The 20,075-nt window shown below is 37.6% G+C and overlaps 1 protein-coding gene across 1 annotated transcript in view; it reads left to right on the top strand.

The window, feature by feature from the left end:
* The window catches only part of SCAF11 (SR-related CTD associated factor 11), a gene marked incomplete at its 3' end in the record, with an annotated part of 74,693 nt that overhangs the window by 50,883 nt on the left and 3,735 nt on the right, over positions 1-20,075 (top strand). Inside the window, exons 7-11 of the mRNA XM_080706085.1 lie at positions 10,305-10,363; positions 10,509-10,618; positions 12,004-12,105; positions 14,795-14,901; positions 17,116-19,779. Of these exons, the coding sequence (XP_080562211.1) occupies positions 10,305-10,363; positions 10,509-10,618; positions 12,004-12,105; positions 14,795-14,901; positions 17,116-19,779 (3,042 nt within the window). The remainder of the gene's footprint in view (positions 1-10,304; positions 10,364-10,508; positions 10,619-12,003; positions 12,106-14,794; positions 14,902-17,115; positions 19,780-20,075) is intronic.

Genomic DNA, 20,075 nt, shown 5'->3' on the forward strand with positions numbered 1-20,075 from the left:
GGAAGACAAAGTGATAAAAACATGTATGGGAATGATACCATTGATTTCAGAGAAAAATAGTTTCTTTTACTAAGGAAAGGGGATGAAAGATATGTGAGGGGCTGGTCATGGGCATTAGCTGTGACCGGAGTGTGCATGATGCAAAGCAGGATGACTAAATGTCAGCAGTTTAATCTGCTCTGTAGGCATCACTTTTATCCCCTTTGGAATGTTCAAAGTATAATCATAATTATAAATTTTAAAGTCATTTTAAAGGGTAAATATCTTAGTTAAGATCACATTGCTAACAATTGGAACAGCCAGAATTTGAGCCAGTCTTCTGATTCCAAATCCAGTGCCTGTTTCCATTAAAGCATAATATAATGTTATTGTTACCTACCTTTAAGCTTTATCACTCCATGGTTGTCTGCAGTCTTAAATAACCTAAATCATGCTGGGCATGGTGGCTCATGCTTGTAATCTCAGCATTCGGGAGGCTGAGATTGAAGGATCGCAGTTCGCGACCAGCCTCAGCTACTTAGTGAGGCCCTTTGCAACTCAGTAAGACCCTGTTTCAAAATAAAGAATAATAATTAAAAAAAAAAAAAGGAAGCTGGGCGTGGTGGCGCACACTTAATCCCAGCATTCGGAAGCCTGAGAACTGAGGATTGCGCTTCGCGGACAGCCTCAGCTACTTAGGCCCTCTGCAACTCAGTGAGATCCTGTTTCAAAATAAAGAATAAAAAAATTGGGCAGGGGGTGTAGCTTGGAGGTCAAATGCCTCTGGGTTCCATCCCCAGACTCCCCCCCCCAAAAAAAAAAGGGCTGGGTTGTAGCTTGTAGGTAGAATGCCTCTGGGTTACATCCACAGGACCGCAAAACAGTACAAAACAGCAAACCCCTCAAAACCTAAATCATCACCTTATTCAGGTGGCTCTTGTTTGGATGAAATTTGTTGTGTGTGTGAGATACTGGGGATGGAACCCAGGGGCATTCAACCTCCAGGCTACACCCCTTGCCCTAATTTTTTTTATTCTTTATTTTTATAGGTTCTTTTAGAATCTTCTGATAAGGCTGTTTATTAATAAATACTATCTTAAGAAACTTCATAAAGATTGTGAATTTTACTTCTTTATTTACGTGTATGAAGGAGGGGAGTACTGGAGGCCTGGCATGGTAACACATGCCTATAATTCCTGTTCTTGGGAGGCCACAACAGGAGGATTGCATGTTTGAGGACAAACTCAGCTACCTGGCGAGACTCTATTTTGAAATTAAAAATAGGTCTGGGGGTTTAACTCAGAAGTAGAATGCCCCAAGGTTCAATCCTCAGGACCAAAACAAAGTTGCTTGGAAACTATCTCAAGGCTTAGGAGCAGTAATGAACCTATCATATAACAGAAAAGCAGCTTGTGGACCTTAAATGTTGGCATTTTATGACTGAACAAGGTAAAGGTAGACAAAGTCAAGATGAAGGTAGAGGTAGTGGGAGATTATATAATTGACTACACCATTATATAATTGAGTGCACCTTTATTCAGTTATACTGAACAGAAAGCATGGTTTATTTAAAGGATAGTTTGAATTTTTTTATAAAAGAATTTGAGAAAAATGTCACCTGTCTCTTTATGTAAAATTGTTTTGCTAGATTTTAGAAACAACTCTGTTTAGCTTCTTAAACTCTAAAGGGTTTTTGAAGGTAGACATGGTGGCACACATCTGTAATAACAGTACTTAGGAGGCTGAGAGGGATGCATTGTGCTTTAAGCATAGGTGCGTTACTTCTTCCCAAAAGTTACTTATCTTTTTGTTGTTGTTGTTGTTGGTACTGGGGGTTGCATCAGAGTGCATTCTACCTCTGAACTACACATCCAGCCCTTGTTATTCTTTAATTTGAAAGCATGTCTTGCCAATTGTTGAGGCTGGCCTCAAACCTGTCATCCTCCTGTCTCAGCCTCCTAAGTACTGGGATTACAGTCGTGCACCACTGTGACTTTCAGAAAAATTACTTATTTTTATGTTATACTCTACTCAAACCAGCGAAGAGAGCTTATGGAATTATAAAAATTTTATGTCTTTATTAGGAAATATTTGTCTAGCCTATAACTATAACATTGAAAAACTTCAGTAGGCTAATGAATGATTTTATTGGAATGAAGCAACTTGGGGTTTATGCTAGTTCCCCCCCCCATTAAAGTACCTGTGGCTCTAGTAAGATTATATAACATATATAATGATGCTATTGCCTCATTAGAGATAATGTGAAAGATTAAATGATAAACCTGCTAATTTTTTCATAACATGCTACTTATATTTCCTCCTATTATTCTTTTTTGTGTGTGTTTGGTGCTGGGGATTGAACCCAGGGGCATTCTACTCCTGAGTTACATCACCAAGCCCGATTTTTTAATCCTTTTTATTTATTTATTTATTTATTTATTTATTTATTTATTTATTTATTTATTTATTTTTGCAGTACTGGAGATGAAAACCCTTCGAGCTATATTCTCAGCCCTATTTTTTATTTTTTATTTTGAAGCAGTGTCTCACTAAGTAACTTGAGTCTGGCTGAGAACCCGGATCCTCCTTTCTTAGCCTCAGAAATACTGGGATTAAAAGCCTTTTTCTTTTTCTTCTTATTTCTTTCTTTCTTTCTTTCTTTCTTTCTTTCTTTTTTTTTTTTTGGTACTAGAAGTGGAACCCAGGGCAGTCTACCTCTGACCTATAATCCCAGCCCTGTTTTTTACACTTTATTTTGAAACACAGTCTTTTGAGTTGCAAAGGGCCTGGCTTTTCTTTTGTTTTCTAAATATTTAAATTATCCTGCTTTTAATTTCATGTGTGTGTGTGGGGGGGGGGGTAATTGGGGATAGAACCCAGGGTTCTACCTTTTTTCTACATTCCAGCCATTTTTAATGTTAATTAATTAGTTATTTTTTTGGATCACTGGATTGAACCCAGAGAAATTATATCTCTAAGCTATACCCCTACTCTTATTTTGAAATAGGGTCTTGCTAGGTTGATGAGAGTCTCACATCTTTTGGAGGCTGTGCTCAGACCCGCAATCCTTCTGTCTCAGCCTCCCAAGTACTTGGATTACAAATGTTTGCCACCATACCTGGCTTTTAAAATTTTTTTGTTTTGAAACAGGGTTTGCTAAGTTGATGAGCGTCTTTCTACATTGCTGAGGCTGGCTTCAAACCTACAATCCTTCTGGTTCAGCCTTCTAAGTACTGAAATTACAGGCATGCATCATCACACTTGGCTTTACTTTTTATTTTGCAGGTCTAGGTATGGAACCTAGGGGCATTCTACCTCTGGGCTATACCCCCTGCTTTATTTTTTATTCTTTCTTTATTTTTGTTGTTGTTGTTGTTTTGTGGATCTGGGAATGGAACCCAGGGGCATTCAACCTCCGAGCTACAACCCCCTGCCCAATTTTTTTTTATTCTCTATTTTGAAACAGGATCTCACTAAGTTGCAGAGGGCCTCACTAATTAGCTGAGGCTGTCCTCGAACCGTGATTCTCTGGTCTCAGCCTCCCGAATGCTGGGATCACAAGCGTGCGCTACCACACCCAGCTTATTCTTTATTTTGAAACAGGGTCTCACTAAGTTGGGGAGGGCCTCACTAAGTAGCTGAGGCTGTTCATGAACCGCGATCTTTGTGTCTCAGCCTCCTGAGTGCTGGAATTACAAGTGTGTACCACCACTTCTGGCTTGGCTTTACTTTTTTATGTATAGGTTAGTGATGCTAGGACTAGAAATGTTTCAGATTTTAGAGTTTGGGGATTATCTTCATAGACTTCATAACTGAAAATTACAAAATCTGAAATGCTCTAAAATCTGAAAACTTTTTGAGTATATGTCAACATACACAAAGTTTAGATTTTGAATTTTTGGAATAAGAGTAATCATCCCTATACTTGTTTCTTTAAATGAATATTAAACTGGTTTTAACTAATCACTTAATTACATTACAAGTTAATCAATTAATTACAAAAATATACTCATTTCAGGCATTTTTAAATTATTTATTTATTTTTACGAGTGTAGGGATGGAACCCAAGGGAATTCGACCCCCGAGCTACACCCCCTGCCCTAATTTTTATTCTTTATTTTGAAACTGGGTCTCACTAAGTTGCAGAGGGCCTCACTAAGTAGCTGAGGCTGTCCTGAAACCGAGATCCTGCTGTCTCAAGCCTCCTTAATGCTGGGATTAACAAGCTGTGCCACCATGCCCAGCTCAGGCATTTTTTTTTTTAAATGTAGTCCTTCTTTAAGTCCATACTCAGTCATTAATTTTTTTTTTCATTTCTGAAATCAGTCAAACCTTAATTGAATGTCTGCCAAGTATTGGGCTTTAAGCTCAGAGTCTTTATTATACTAGTTTGTATTGTACAAAAGTATATTTTCAAGAAATATTTTTTGGAATTAGTGTTTCATAAAATTTGCTTGAAGATAGGCTGAATTAAGTAAGACAAGCTTCCAGTTAAGCATAGCAGATTAAACACCTGAATTCTCTAATCCCTTCCAATATCCTACTAAAATGAAAATAATGTAATAAATGAAAACTTAAGCCATAAAAAAGGAGAATGAAGAGAGAAGGGGCAGGTTTTTAAAATGTCCTCAAAATAGATGCTTTAAAGTGATTTTACGAGCCAGGTGTGGTGGTACACACTTGTAATCCCAGCATTGGGGAGACTGAGGCTGGAGGAGCATGGTTCGTGAACAGCCTCAGCTACTTAGGTCCTTCGTAACTCAGTGAGACCCTGTTTCAAGAAAATAAAAAAACTAAACAATAGGGCTGGGAGTGTGGCTCAGAGGTAGAATGTCCCTGGGTTCCATCCCCAGTACCACCAAAGGAAAAAAAAAAGTGATTTTACAAGGGGGATGGCAAACTGTCTTAGCAGTAACCTAAACTTTTCATGGTGAGAGTGGAGTTAACAGTCAAGTTAGTTCACATACCATAGAACTTAAAAAGTCTCAGATTTGGAATCTTCATTATCTTTGAAAGCAGACAGAGGGGTGTGTGGCCAGAAACAGTGCATTTAGTCTTCAGAGGAGCAGTTCATCCTGCAGTTTACTATGAAAGCAAAGTAGAGGAAGGGCCGGGCCGGAGGGTGTTACTCTAGATTTAGGATTGACTTAAACTCCAGCACAAATGAGAGTAGAGGAAACAATAAAGAGATAGACACTGAAGTAATTAGTAAGGCTTCCAGTCACCTACCTATAGTCATTTTACAAAGCATGGATAGTACTTATTTCCCCAAATAGAATGTTGATGGCATTTTCTGGGATACTGACTTGCCCCAAAGACTTAGAGGTAATGACATTAAGGAATCTACCAATTAAATAAAGCACATCTCTGCTTTATTATCCTGCAGTGAAATCTTTAGTTAAAAGGCCTCTTGACCGCCCTCCTCCATCCACACCATTTCAGTCAGTATTCTGGTATCCCACAAACAATCAAGGATCACCAGATATTTGAAGGGGAATCAACATAATAGAGATCAAAACAGACAGAAGGAACTGGTGAGACTGAACCCAGTGCTGGGGAAAAGGAATTTTTTTTTTTTTCTTTATGGCACTGGGGATTGAAAGGGTAGTTTTACCTCTGAGGTACCTTTTTCCCCAGCCCTTTATATTCGGGAATAGGGTCTCTAAGTTGGTGAGGCTGGCCTCAAATCTGTAGCCCTTCTGTCTTGGCCTCCCAGTAGTATTGTGATTATAGGCATGTGACTGTGCCCAGCTAGGAATAACTTTTTTTTTTCTTTCTTTTTGGGTACTGGGGATGGAACCCAGGGGCCTTCTACCTCCCGGCTACATTCCCAGACCTATTTTATATTTTATTTGGAAACGGTCTCTTAAACCAGCCAAGGCTGGCTTCAAACCTTTGTGATCCTCCTATCTCAGCCTCCCAAGTGTGGGGATTATAAGCGTGCGCCACCACATCTGGCTAGGAATAACTTAAAAAAAAATCAGTATATTTAAAACTAAAGGGATATTTCATCAATGAAAGAAGGAACTTAAAAAAAACACTTTCAGAAATTTAACATACCAGAATTTTATTTATTTATTATTTATTTATTTATTTATTTATTTATTTATTTATGTGGTACTGGGGGTGGAACCCAGAGGCTTTCTACCTCTGGCCTATACTTCCAGACGTTTTTTATATTTTATTTGGAAACAGGGTCTCACTAAGTTGCTGAAAGCCAAGTATCTGAGGCTGGCTTCAAACCCGTGCGATCCTCCTGTCTCAGCCTCCCAAGCGTGGGGATTACAAGCATGCGCCACCACGCCCGGCAATATACCAGAATTTTAAAAACCAAACTGGAATAACACAAATCTCAGAAAGTAAAACTAAAAGTCAAAAAGATGATAAAATATTTAAGAGATTAAATACTGAGTAATAAAATTTTGAAAGGGAATCTCAGAAAGAAAAAAAATCTAAAAAAGGCAGAAAGTTATTTAAAAAGAATACATAGGGAAATTTCCTAGAGTGGCTAGTACATGGGTTTCAGATACAAAGAAATATTTACAATAACCAGTGAAGAAAAAACTACACTGCACCCTTCATAAACTCTAGGACTCTGAGGATGGCAAGATCTGAGGAGTTTCTAGAGAAAAAAAAAAAAAAGGCTACATAGAAACATCAGAGAGTGGAGCAATGCTTCAAAAATAATTAACAACCTAGAAAATTCTATTATGCCCTGCCAAACATCAGTCAAGTTTTGTTAGAGCAGAATAAGAAGATATTCTCAAATACATTAAGAGCTGAGAGTTTAATTCCTATGTACCCTTTATCAATTCTGCTGGAAGAAATATTTACGTCACTTAGTGAGAAAGTATGTAAAGGAAAAATGTGAGATTCAGAAAATGAGTTCCAACCCAGGACGATGATATAGAGGCTGAAAAGCATGATGGCAGAGGATAGTCCAGAATGACGAGCAGCTCTGAGAGTCACAGGTGGACACTGGAGCAGGACAGAAGAGGAGCTTGTCCAAAAGAGTCAGGAAATAAATTTAATGCATGAGTTGATGTATTTGAATGTCTTAAGAGGAAATTTATGCTTTTGTTTTAGAGTTAGATGAATTACTAGTAGATAACGTAGAAAAGCAAATTACTAACCCTTGTAAAAGAAAGAGATTATATAAGAAGATTATAATTCAGCTCGGTTCAGCTGTGATTAATGTCAGTATAGGTATAATAATATACTACTGCTATATAAAAAATCAAGGTAGAATAGTATAAATATCTATCAAGGCAAATAGATGCTATTTAGAAATAAACTATCAAAGGATTTGATGAATGCTTTTTTTTGTGTGGTAGTAGATATGGAACCCAGGGGCATTCTACCTTTTAGTTACAGCCCTATTTTTTATTCTTTATTCTGAAACAGGGTTTCACTGAGTTGCAAAGGGACTCACTAAGTAGCTAAGGCTGTCTGCTAATCACAGTCATCCTGTCTCCACCTTCCAACTCTGCTATCTAAAGGCAAATTAGGGCTGGGCATGGTGGTACACGCTTCTAGTACTTGGGAGGCTGAGACAAGATCGTGGTTCGCCGACAGCCTCAGCTACTTAGGCCCTTTGCAACTCAGTGAGACCCTGTTTCAAAATAAAGAATAAAAAATAGGGCTGGGGGCGTAGCTCGGATGTAGGCTGTTCCTGGATTCCATCCCTAGTACCACATACATACACAATTAAAAAAAAGAAAGAACAAACAATTAAAAAAAAAAAAAGGCAAATTAGTAGAATGGGTTTGTGAAAGGGTTTCTAGGCAGCCACAATTTAGAGAAACTTGCCAGTATGGAATATTTTAGAAGTTGTCATTGGAGCTGTTCAGTTCTTAATATTGGCCAAAAAAAATAACAATTTTTTTTCCATAGAGAACATTGTGTGTAATGATAGTTTCCTGAGATAAGCTTCCAAGTGAAAGAATACTGTTTAAACTGTATATACTAATTAAATATTATATGAATCCAAACAATTCAGCACCCATAGGGCCTAAATGACACCACAATGGCAGCATAGCAATTGTTTGTCTAGCTGCATAAAAATGGTTATTACCTAGGAATGTAACTGGGTACCTACCATACATACATTTTTACTCCTGCCTTCTGAAGGAATTTTTCAACATCAAAGGGCAAAACAATAAGTTCCTATAATTCAGCCAGTTCCTCACCTCCAACATTCAAATTACATTTGTAACAGTAGTCATGGGTGGAATGTGTGAAAAGGATAGGTAATAGCTCTAAACCAAACAGCTGTTGTATAGTAAAATAAAAGAAAATTAGTATGCTGCTAAGTAGAAAGTAGGCTATTACCAACTGGACTAACAAGAAAACTGCAAAATATACATGATTTTATAGTAGCAGGGAACAGGCCTTCTGGTCAGTGTGACTTATTTTGGAGAAAGTCAGTAGACCCTTTGTGAGGTGAGCCAGGCTGAAGATCAAAAGACAATTGTCAGCCGGGCGTGGTGGCGCACGCTTGTAATCCCAGCATTCGGGAGGCTGAGACCTGGAGGATCGCTGTTCGCGGACAGCCTCAGCTACTTAGTGAGGCCCTCTGCAACTCAGAGAGACCCGGTTTCAAAATAAAGAATAAAAAATAGGGCAGGGGGTGTAGCTCAGAGGTCGAATGCCCCTGGGTTCCATCTCCAGACCCGCAAAAAAAAAAAAAAAAAAAAAAAAAGACAATTGTCATTCACACTGTAGGCTTTTCTCAGAGTTCTGAGGAAGTACCAGTGACAGTACTAGAAGCAGTTTATTGTGAACCAGAAATGCATTGATAACTATAAAGGTGTTAAGCAGCTTTTGTGCTTAATTTTATCCTTTATTTTTCATAATCTGGAAGCACTCATAGAAATCAATCTTAAGATGAGACAGTTAAACAACAAAAAGCTGTAAGCAATGCGGCCAACAGCACTGCTGTAACAAAACACCATTTCAGCCAAGCACTTGTGGGTTTTTCTGTGCAGTCTAAGAAGCGGAACACTTGCTTGAAGTGGACACTAGTGGCTAAATGTAATTTATAGTTGGTGGGCTGATGGCCTCAGTTTTCTCTGGACAGCTCTTATTTTAGTTGAGCTAGCAATACCTGTTTTTAGGTAAGAGTTGAAAAGAAATGTTGAGTATATTATTGGTATTAAATAGCTTGATCACTAGTATATATCATTTTACTTTTACTCTTTTTGTGTGTGTGTGTGTAACAAGGTTGAACCCAGGGATGCTCTACCACTGAGCTACACCTTCAGCCATTTTTATTTTTTATTTTGAAACCGTCTTAACAAAGTTTCTTTTTTTTTTTTTTTTTTTTTTTAAATAGGGTCTTAGGAAGTTACAAAACAAGCTGGCCTGGAGCTTGTGCTCCTCTTATTTGAACCTTCTGAGCCTTCCAAGTACTAGGATTACAAGCCTGTGCCACTGTTCTCAGCTGTCAGTATATATCTTGTTCTAGGCACAATAGTTTCCCACTTTATTACAAGATACTTTACGTTTGAATAGGGTGGCAAAAAGTATGAACTGGAATATATGTTTATATACTTTGCATACAGCCATTTTCTTTATTGTATTTTCCTTGTCTCTGTGGCTTGATGGAATTATTGGGAGGTCGATGCAGGAAGATTACAAGTTTGAAGCTGGCCTGGGTAACTTGACAAGAAAAAAAGGGCTGGGGATATAGCTTAGCACTTGTCTAGCATGTGTGAGGCACTGTGTTCAATGCCTAGTACTTCAAGGAAAAGCCAAATAAAAAGAAAGGAAGAAAGAAAGAGAGAGAGGGAGGGAAGGGGGAAAAGGAGGAAATTAGCACTTAGCACTTGGAAAAAGTTTTTTTTTTGGGGGGGGGGGTCTGGGGATGAAACCCAGAGGCATTCGACCTCCGAGCTACACCTCCTGCCCTATTTTTTATTCTTTATTTTGAAATCGGGTCTTACTGAGTTGCAGAGGGTCTCACTACGTAGCTGAGGCTGTCCTGCGATCCTCTGGTCTCAGCCTCCCGAATGTTGGGATTATAAGTGTGTGCCACCACGCCCGGCTGGAAAAAGTTTTTAAATGCAAGTATTACTAGAAATGCTATTGTTCTACATGTTTTAACTTTTCATGTGAATTTTAATTGGGCCAACTTTTAAATTGGGCCAAAGGTTTATAGCCTTTTAAATAAAAATGAGGGACCAGGATGTAGTGCAGTGGTAAAGTGCCTGCTTTGCAGGTACAGTGCTCTGGGTTTGATCCCCAGTTCCAAAAAGACCAAAAAAAAAAAAAAAAAAAAACCCTTTAAATTAAAATGAAGGCATTTCCTTTATGTGTTTATACAGGAAACTCTTCATACGATAAAATGGGAGAAAAGAAAAATGCAGCAATAAAGATGAGTAAGGTTTGTATCACATTGTAATACTTTATGGTTATTTAGTATATAACTCTAGTGCCTTGGGTATACAAAAATTTTAATATAAATATTATGTACCTACTATGGAAATAGCTTTGTTTTCTGTTTCACTAACTACTTTTTACATTTCTAGCCCCGAAGATCAAATCAGTGTCCAAGTATTTGCTTCAGAAATTTTTTCTCCAATATGTTTTCTTCTAGTAGTCTCACTGGAGAATCTTCTTTTACCTATAGCGCACACTGGTTAGTATTTTCTACTTTTAATCATTAAAATGTAATTCTTATGTTTTAATCACTATACTTAACTTTTGGTAGAAATTTAAACTGAGGTCAATAAATTAAGAAAGCTTACTGTGTTGTTTGTTTTTGTTTCTTTTAGAAAATAAACTGGCTGTTGTAGAAAACCTGGTATATTTTGAGTTTCTCTGTATGCGTTGCTTGCCAGTGGTTTTTATTTTTATTAATAATAAGTTGTTCTCTGCGGTCTTTTTTGTTTTGTTTTGTTTTTTTGTGGTACTGGAGTTCCTGGAAGTCCTTCTACCTCCGGGCTACACTCCCATACACCTATTTTTTATATTTTTATTCGGAAACAGAGGGTCTCTTAAGCCAGCGCAGCTGGCTTCGAACCTGCGCGATCCCCCTGTCTCCGCCTCCCAAGTGCGGGGATTACAAGCGTGCGCCACCAAGCCTGGCTCTACAGTCTTGTTATATCATGAGGATGTAGGCTATTGGCTGAATTTGGGAGTATTATCTAATAAAGCAGAGCTAGTTGTAGGGCAGACCTAGTCTTTTTTTTTTTTTTTTTTGGTGTTACTGGGAATGGAACCTTTCTACCTCGGGGCTACACTCCTGGACCTATTTTTATATTTTTTATTTGGAAACAGGGTCTCTTAAGCCAGCGTGGCTGGTTTTGAACCTGTGCGATCCTCCTGTTTCTGCCTCCCAAGCGCAGGGATTACAAGCATGCGCCACCATGCCCTGCATGATCTAGTCATTTTTTAACTGGCTGATAGATGCTAAGTAGATGTTTGTAGACTCAAGATAAGATTAGATTGGGGTTTTAAAGTCACATAGAGTTAGTTGACCCAACAATGTAAAATTGTGTAATTTAATTTTAAGAGTTTGCATAGTACCAGAGAAACAGTTACATCTGAGTAGGCTTCTTCCTTGTGTGTGTGTGTGTGTGTGTGTGTGTGTGTGTGTGTGTGTGTGTGTTTCTAGGGATTAAACCCAGGGCATTCAACTTTGGAGCTAGACCCTCAGTCCTTTTTTATTCTTATTTTGAAATAGGGTCTTTAAAGTTGATGAGAGTGTCATTTTCTTTTGTCTTGTACTTAAAGTGAATAACTAATACATGCATCATTTCTGTCATTAATAGGTTATTAATCTAAATTAACCTTTAAAATAGCAATTCAAGCATTATTTTTAGAGTTCAATTAAATGTAGTTTTTATTTGTAAAACATAAGATTTTTACATACTTTAGGAATGAGTTTATTTTGAAAGTACCTTTTCTCATAAGTATAATCCATAATACTAGTTATGAAAACTACTTCTGTTCTTAGTATAATCCTGTTGTTACTCTAAACTTTCAGTTTTGGAGTTCTTACGTTCTAAATTTATCTTTTAGTACAGAATTTATAGAAGTCAATGAAATCAGTGCACTGATTAGGCAGAAGAGACAGGAACTGGAATTATCATGGTTTTCTGATACACTACCTGGAATTGGAAGGTAAAAAAAAAAAAAATGTCTACTAAATTGTTTACTTGCTAACCTGCATACAGATACTAATACTTAAATAAAAGGGTACTTATTTGATCATTATCTTCTTAAGTACATTTTGTATAACTTTATTTCAAATGAATGCATGATGAAGATTATAATCTTAAGATTCCTTGGCAAGTAAAGAATTCTTAATCTTTTTGTTTAATGGATATAGACACTTACATGCTAGATTTATTTATAGGGGAAAGCACCAAAATAGATTCATTAATAATAAAAGCTTTCAGACCTGTTAACAAACCCTTTTTCTACCTTTCCCCTATTCCTCCTGTCTTACTTGAGTGCTATATGCTGAAGAGTTTTTTAAGTAATTTCCTTTTCAAAAATGTTCTTCTGAATAACTAGGTATCTTGGTTGAGAATGTAGCTCAGGGCTTGTGTAGCACATGCAAGGCCCTGGGTTCAATCCCTAGTACTCAGAAAAGAAATTGGCATTTGTCACTTTCTATAGTTCTTTTATTTATTTTTCTAATTTTTAATTTTTATTTTTTTATTTATTTTTTGGTACTGGGGATGGAAGCCAGGGGAATTCTACATCCGAACTACACCCCCAGCCCTATTTTTTATTCTTTATTTTGAAACAGGGTCTCACTGAGTTGCAAAGGGCCTCACTAAGTAGCTGAGACTGTCCACTAAATGCTATCTTCCTGTCTCAGCCTCCCAAATGCTGGGATTGCAAGCATTTGCCACCACGCCTGGAGTCTTTTCTCTTTCTTTCTTTCTTTCTTTCTTTCTTTCTTTCTTTCTCTCTCTCTCTCTCTCTCTCTCTCTCTCTCTCTCCTTCCTTCTTCTTTCTTTCTTTCTTTCTTTCTTTCTTTCTTTCTTTCTTTCTTTCTTTCTTTCTTTCTTTCTTTCTTTCTTTCCTTCTTGATGGTACTTGGGGTGGAACCCAGAGGCTTTCTTCCTCCAGGCTATACTCCCAGACCTATTTTATATTTTATTTGGAAACAGGGTCTCACTAAGTTGCTGAGAGCCTCACTAAGTAGTTGAGACTGGCTTTGAACCTGTGCGATCCTCCTGTCTCAGCCTCCCAAGTGCAGGGATTACAAGCATGTGCCACCACACCCAGCTTTTCTTTTTTTAATGTGTGTGGTACTAGGGATTGAACCCAGGGGCATTCTACATCCACGTACACCTCCAGCCCACCCCCTCTTTTAAAGCAGAGTTTTAGCTGGGCATTGTAAGTGCATGCTAATAATCCTAGTACTTGGGAAGCTGAGACACGATGATTCATGGTCAGCCTCGGCTACTTGGTGAGACCCTGTTTCAAAATAAATGGGCTGGGGGTATCTCAGAAGTAGAATGACCCTGGGTTCAATCTCTAGGACTACAAAAAAACAAAACAAAATAAAACAAAACAAAAAACAGAGTTTTGCTTAGGTTGACAAGAATCTCACGACTTGCCGAGGCTGGGCTTGAACCTGGTTATTCTGTCTCAGCCTCCAAGTACAAGTATGCTCCACCATACCCAGCTTAATCCTTTTTTCTTAGTTTAAGCTCTGAAGCTTACTAGCACAATGCCAGGTATATTTACATACTTAAATCAAGCCCCTACATAAAGTTCAAGGGGTCTACTTAAGTTTATGTATTCATTCCCTCTTATACATTATGACTTATTTTATCTATCACTGTAATATAGTTCTGTATAGTGCCTTTACCCTCCAGGAAGGGTGATGACACAGTAATAAGAATGAAATTAGAAAGTCCAGCAAGGTATTCTCTAAAACCTTTCCTCACAGTTAGTTTTTGCACATATACAAGTCACACATTTTTCTAGCTTCTCTTCAGAATCTCAACTGATACTTAATGATCTAGTATTTTGTTAGGAGACCTAAATTAAACATAGATGAATAAGAACAAGGAGCTTGAGAAATCGATTGAGTTTGAATGCAGGAAATTTAGGGGATCATAACTGGTCCGTAGGGACACTAAGAACTTTGAAGAGCCATCCTCCTCAGAACAAGGACTTACACAGTAAAATTTAGTTCACTGGTTGCCTGGAAAGGAGGGAGAAGGGATGCAAAGGAACATGAGGGAATTTCCTGGAAAGATGAAAACATTCTGTTTCTTGTTAGGACCGTGCTTACACAGACAAATATATATTAGTTAAAAGTCATGAAACTATTATTTTGCAGTACTGGGGATGGAACCAGGGGCATTTTACCTCTGAGCTACTCCCCCAGCTCTATATTTTATTCTTTATTTTGAAACTGGGTCTCACTGAGTTGCAAAGAGCCTCACTAAGTAGCTAAGGCTGTCCTTGAACTGTGATCCTGTGGTCTCAGCCTCCCAAATGCTGAAATTACAAGAATGTACCATGACGCCCAGCTGAAACCATTTTATTTTATATTGAGTTTTGCTAAAGCAAAAATCTTGAAAAGCTATTAACTTATTTTTAAAGAGACATTTCTGTTTTAGTTTTGTCTCTCTGCCATTAATAGAATGTTTCTTTGTAGCCAGTTGGTAGCCAGCTTTGGGCAGTGAATAACCTTGAGTTATTAGTTGAGTTTATAGTTTCAATTTGTTGAGCATGCACTTTATTTTAATATTGCTAACCAGATTTGCAGAATTAATGGTTTAAATTGCTGATATAATTTTTTTAAACAACTTAAATAGTAATATTTGTTTTAAATTTTCAGAATTGATTATATGCCTTGGAATACTGAAACAGAAGTCCTTCCTCTCATTTCTTCTGTGTTACCAAGAAGTATTTTTCCAACAAGTACCATATCTTTAGGAAATTTTGGTAAAGTTTGTGAAATGGTTTTCTATTTTTAAACCATTATTATTATTAATTATCCAGTTTAATAGATATGTGAGTATTGATGCCTTAGAAAAGCTGGAAAATAAATATAGTAACTCTTAGCTATTTCTATAAATAGATGGTAAATTGATATTAAAATCATTCTAACTAGAGTATATATACACAATAGAGTACTAGTCATTAGAAGGAAGGAAATATTATTTGTAATTGCATGAATGAATTTGGAGGACATTATGCTAAGTGAAATAAGCCAGGCACAGAAAGACAAATGCCACACAATTTCACTCATGCAGAATCTAAAGTAGTTGATTTCATGGAAGTTGAGAATAGATGGTTGTTACCAGGAGCTGAGGTGGTGGTGGTGGGGAGTATGATTGGAGAGATGTGTTGGTAAAGGATCCAAAATTTGAATTAAGATGAATGAGTTCAAGATATCTATTGTATGACTGTCATTAATAGTGTATTATACATATTATGAAATATGCTAAGAGTAGATATAAAGTAGTTCTCACCATAAAATGATGATTAGATTTAGTCACCATTACCTTACTACTTATCTCTTGAATATATAAAAACATTGTATTGTGGCTGGGCATGGTGGCATACGCTTGTAATTCCCGCGCTTGGCAGGCTGAAGATAGGAGAATCGCACAGGTTCGAAGCCAGCCTCGCTACTTAGTGAGGCTCTCAGCAACTTTGTTAAACCCTGTTTCCAAATAAAAATATAAAACAGGTCTGGGAGTATAGCCTGGAGGTAGAAAGCCCCTGGGTTCCACCTTCAGTACCACAAAAATCAAACAAACAAACAAAAAAAATTGTGTTGTACACAGTACAATTTTATCTGTTAATTAAAAAAAATTGTTTCAAGACTGTAATCCCTGCTTCTCATGCTGAGGCAGGAAGATTACAATTTTGAGGCCAGCCTGGGCAATTTAGGGAGACCCTGTCCCAAAGTAAAAAAAGGGCCAGGATGTAGCTCAATTGCAGACTGCTTGAGTTCCATGCATGAGGCCTCGGATTTACTAACCAGTACTGGGGGAAAAAATTGTTCTGACTAGAAAATTTATAATTTTTGGAAATTATAACTTCAAGACTTTGAGAAACTAAATAGAAGTCTTCTCTTTAGGGCTGTGTGTTCAAACCATAGATTTTCAGAAGTAGCATCTGTTAATTATTCATGAACAAGTAGTATGAGTTCTTATTTGACTAACTTGACAGTTTTCTCCTTTTTGCCTAGATAGTAAGTTTGTTAAACAAGTAACAGTTAACTGGCTAAACATATTTTCCTTTTTCAAATTTCTGTAAATGCCCATATGAGCCAGGCTCGGTGATGCATACCGAGCCTAGCCTCAGCAACTTTGAGGCCCTCAGCAATTTAATGAAACCCTATTTTGAAATAGAAAAATAAAATAGAGCTGTGGATATAGCTCAGAGGTAGAATGCCCAAGTTCAGTTCTCAATACCACCAAAATAAGAAAGGGAAGGTGGGAAAGGAAAAAAAAAAGGATAAAAGAATAAGATGGGAGTGTAGTTTGGAGGTAGCCTCTCTGGGTTCAATCCCTAGTACCAAAAAATAAAAATAAAGTTTCCCATATGAATCAAAATCTAGTTATAAAGTTTTTGTACTGTATTAAAGTTCAGGTGTTAGTAGCCACTCACTTGTTTATTTGATGCATAAAGTAGGGTGTGGTGGCAATGGTCCCAGTACTTGGAAGGCTGAGTCAGGAGGATCGCAGGTTTGAGGCCAGCCTCAGGTACTTAGTGAAGTCCTCCAAAACATAGTGAGACTTGTTTCAAAATAAAGAATAAGAATAGGGCTGGGGTTGTAGCTTGGAGGTAGAATGCCCCTGGGTTCAATCCCCAGTACTACACAGAAAGAAAAAGATAATAATTATTTGATTTATAATTATTTAGTTTCACTGGATTGTAGGCTCTTTTATGCTAAAATTAACTAAATCCAGCTATTCTCTTGCCTTCTCCACCAGGATTGAACCCAGGGTAGTTCTACCTCTGAGCTATACCTCCAGGCTTCTTTTTTATTTTGATACAGGGTTTCACTAAGTTACCATTCATGAACTTTTGATGCATCTGTCTCAGCCTCCTAAGGATTTAGATTATAGGCATGTGTCTCCTCACCCAACTACTATTGTCAGTTTTTGAAACACATTAAAATTTTTTTTTTTCCAACATTATCAGGTATGTCTTGCAAAGGATACACAATAGCACATACACAGGAAGGGGAAGAAAAGAAACAAACATCGGGTACATCAAATACCAGAGGATCAAGAAGAAAACCTGCAGCAACAACTCCTACAAGGAGATCTACACGCAGTACAAGAGCGGAGACCTTCAGTCAGTCTCAGAGATCCCCAGTTACAAATAGTTCTAGGTGTGATGCCCCAAGTAACAGTAATCCTTCTGTGAGTGTTTCGTCTCCAGTTGAGTCAGAAAAGCAAACAAGACAAGCTCCAAAACGGAAATCTGTGAGAAGAGGGAGAAAACCACCTATATCGAAAAAGAAACTTCGGAGTTCTGTACCTCCCCCAGAAAAATTATCTTCTGGTGATTCAGTAGAGGAGGAAACCGGAGAATCTGACACACCTCCTGTATTAGAGAAAGAGCAACCATCAGATGTAGAAAATAGTAACATTTGTTCTGTGCAGACAGATACAGAAAATCAGTCTGCTAATTGCTTGAAAAGTTGCAGTGAACAGACAGAAGAAAATGAGAAACATAGCAAGAATCATGATATTGAGGAAAAAGATCCTTTGTGTTCTGAATCTACTCAAGATCCTCCTGTGCTTTTGGCAGAGGAGGAGGAAAATAAAAATCTTGAGAACACATGTATAGAAGCTAATGTTTTCCATTTAGGAAATGAGGGTTCTAAGGATAGTTTTGAAAAAGGAAGTGATCCACTGGAAGATCAAAACCAGACATCTGAATCTTCAGAATCAGAGGTAAAGGAAGTTACATGTACAGATAATGATTTTCTTATATGTTCAGGATCTGAAATTGAAGTACACCAACCTGTACCTAGTCCCATTGGTGAGGTATTAGAGAATGCAGAGTCAGTGGTTAGTGAAGAAAAAATAGAGATTCCCATATCAGGAATTACTGATAATGATTCTACAGTAAAAATAGAAGAGCTTGTAAAGAGTCCCAACTTAGAATCTTCTGAGGATGAAAATATACAAAGAGTAGACAGAAAATCTTCTGAAGGCTTAGAGATTCGATTGCTTGGTCATGTTAAAACTGAAGATGCAGAAATAACTGCAGCATGTGGTACTTCAGAAAATGAAAATTTCAATAGTATTCGAGATCCTGAAAATAATTTATTAAAAAATAATCTTAAAAACGAATTGGACAAATCCTTAGAAGTAGTGACTGACTCTCTCATTGAACATCCCAGATCTTTAGAGCTGCCTGACATACACACTGAACAGATTCAGAAGCATTTTAGTGAGGACAATAATGAAATAATACCTATGGAGTGTGATTCATTTTGCAGTGACCAAAATGAATCTGAAATTGAATCTGTAAATGCTGACTCTAAACAACTGAATGAAAATTCTGTGGTAGAATGTTCTGAAAACTTGCCATCTTCTGATCCTGCAAATGAAACAGTTTCTCAACCATCTGAAAGCTCAGTAGATACAATAGAGAATGTCAAAAAGCCTCGTACTAGAAGATCTAGATTTCATTCTCCTTCTACAACTTGGTCTCCCAACAAGGACACTACACAGGAAAAGAAGCGGTCTCAGTCTCCATCTCCCAAAAGAGAAGCTGGTAAAGAAAGCAGGAAGTCACAATCACCATCCCCTAAGAAAGAATCTGTTAGAGGACGGAGAAAATCTCGTTCTCAGTCCCCAAAAAAGGATTTGGCAAGAGAAAGGAGGCACTCTCAGTCTCGATCTCCAAAAAGAGAGAATACCAGGGAAGGCAGAAGATCTGAATCATTGTCCCCAAGAAGAGATAGTTCTAGAGAGAACCAGAGATCTCAGTCAAGAGTAAAAGATAACTCAAGAGAAAAATCTAGGTCCCAGAGCAGAGAAAGAGAAAGTGATAGAGATGGGCAGAGGCGAGATAGAGAAAGGAGAACCAGAAGGTGGTCTAGGTCCAGATCTCGTTCTAGGTCACCGTCAAGATCTAGAACAAAAAATAAGAGCTCATCATTTGGTAGAAATGAAAGTTACTCTCCACGGTGGAAGGAAAGATGGACAAGTGATGGTTGGAGATGTCCACGGGGAAATGATCGGTACAGAAGGAATGACCTAGAGAGGCAGAATGAAAATACAAGAAAAGAAAAAAATGATACCAATTTAGATGCTAATGATCCAAATTCTGCTGACAGTCATAGAAATGACTGTCCCAATTGGGTAACAGAAAAAATAAATTCTGGGCCTGATCCTAGGACCAGAAATCCAGAAAAGTTAAAAGATTCCCACTGGGAAGAAAATAGAAATGAAAATTCAGGGAATTCTTGGAATAAAAACTTTGGCACTGGTTGGATGTCTAATCGCGGTAGAGGTAATCGGGGCAGAGGCACTTACAGAGGTAATTTTGCCTACACAGATCAAAATGAAAACAGGTGGCAAAACCGAAAACCCCTCTCAGGGAATTCAAATAGTGCAGGGAATGATTCTTTTAAGTTTATGGAACAGCAGCCCTATAAGCGGAAGAGCGAGCAAGAGTTCTCATTTGATACACCAGCAGATAGGTCAGGGTGGACCTCTGCATCTAGTTGGGCTGTGAGGAAGACTCTACCAGCAGATGTACAAAACTACTACTCGCGACGGGGGAGGAATTCCTCAGGTCTGCAGTCTGGATGGATGAGACAAGAAGAGGAGACTGCTGAACAGGGTAATGGTATTCTGCTTGTTTATTGATGCTCTTTTACTTGAAGAGAAATGTTGTAAATTATTATCTTATTTGTGTAAATTGAAATGATCCTTATTCATTGTTTTTATAATGTTAAACTGAGCCCTCATTGTTAATAAGTACAAGATATAATATGTATACACATACGTGAATTTTTTTTAACCCTACCTGCTCTCTAAATCAAATGTTTATGTAGTGTTTGCTATAGTAGAAGAATGTGGGGTGTTTCTGTACAGGATTTAACTTACATAATTTGTTTCAGAAGTACGTACTTGACT

Source organism: Muscardinus avellanarius (assembly GCF_963383645.1).
Source record: "Muscardinus avellanarius genome assembly, chromosome: 11".
Lineage (NCBI taxonomy): Eukaryota > Metazoa > Chordata > Mammalia > Rodentia > Gliridae > Muscardinus > Muscardinus avellanarius.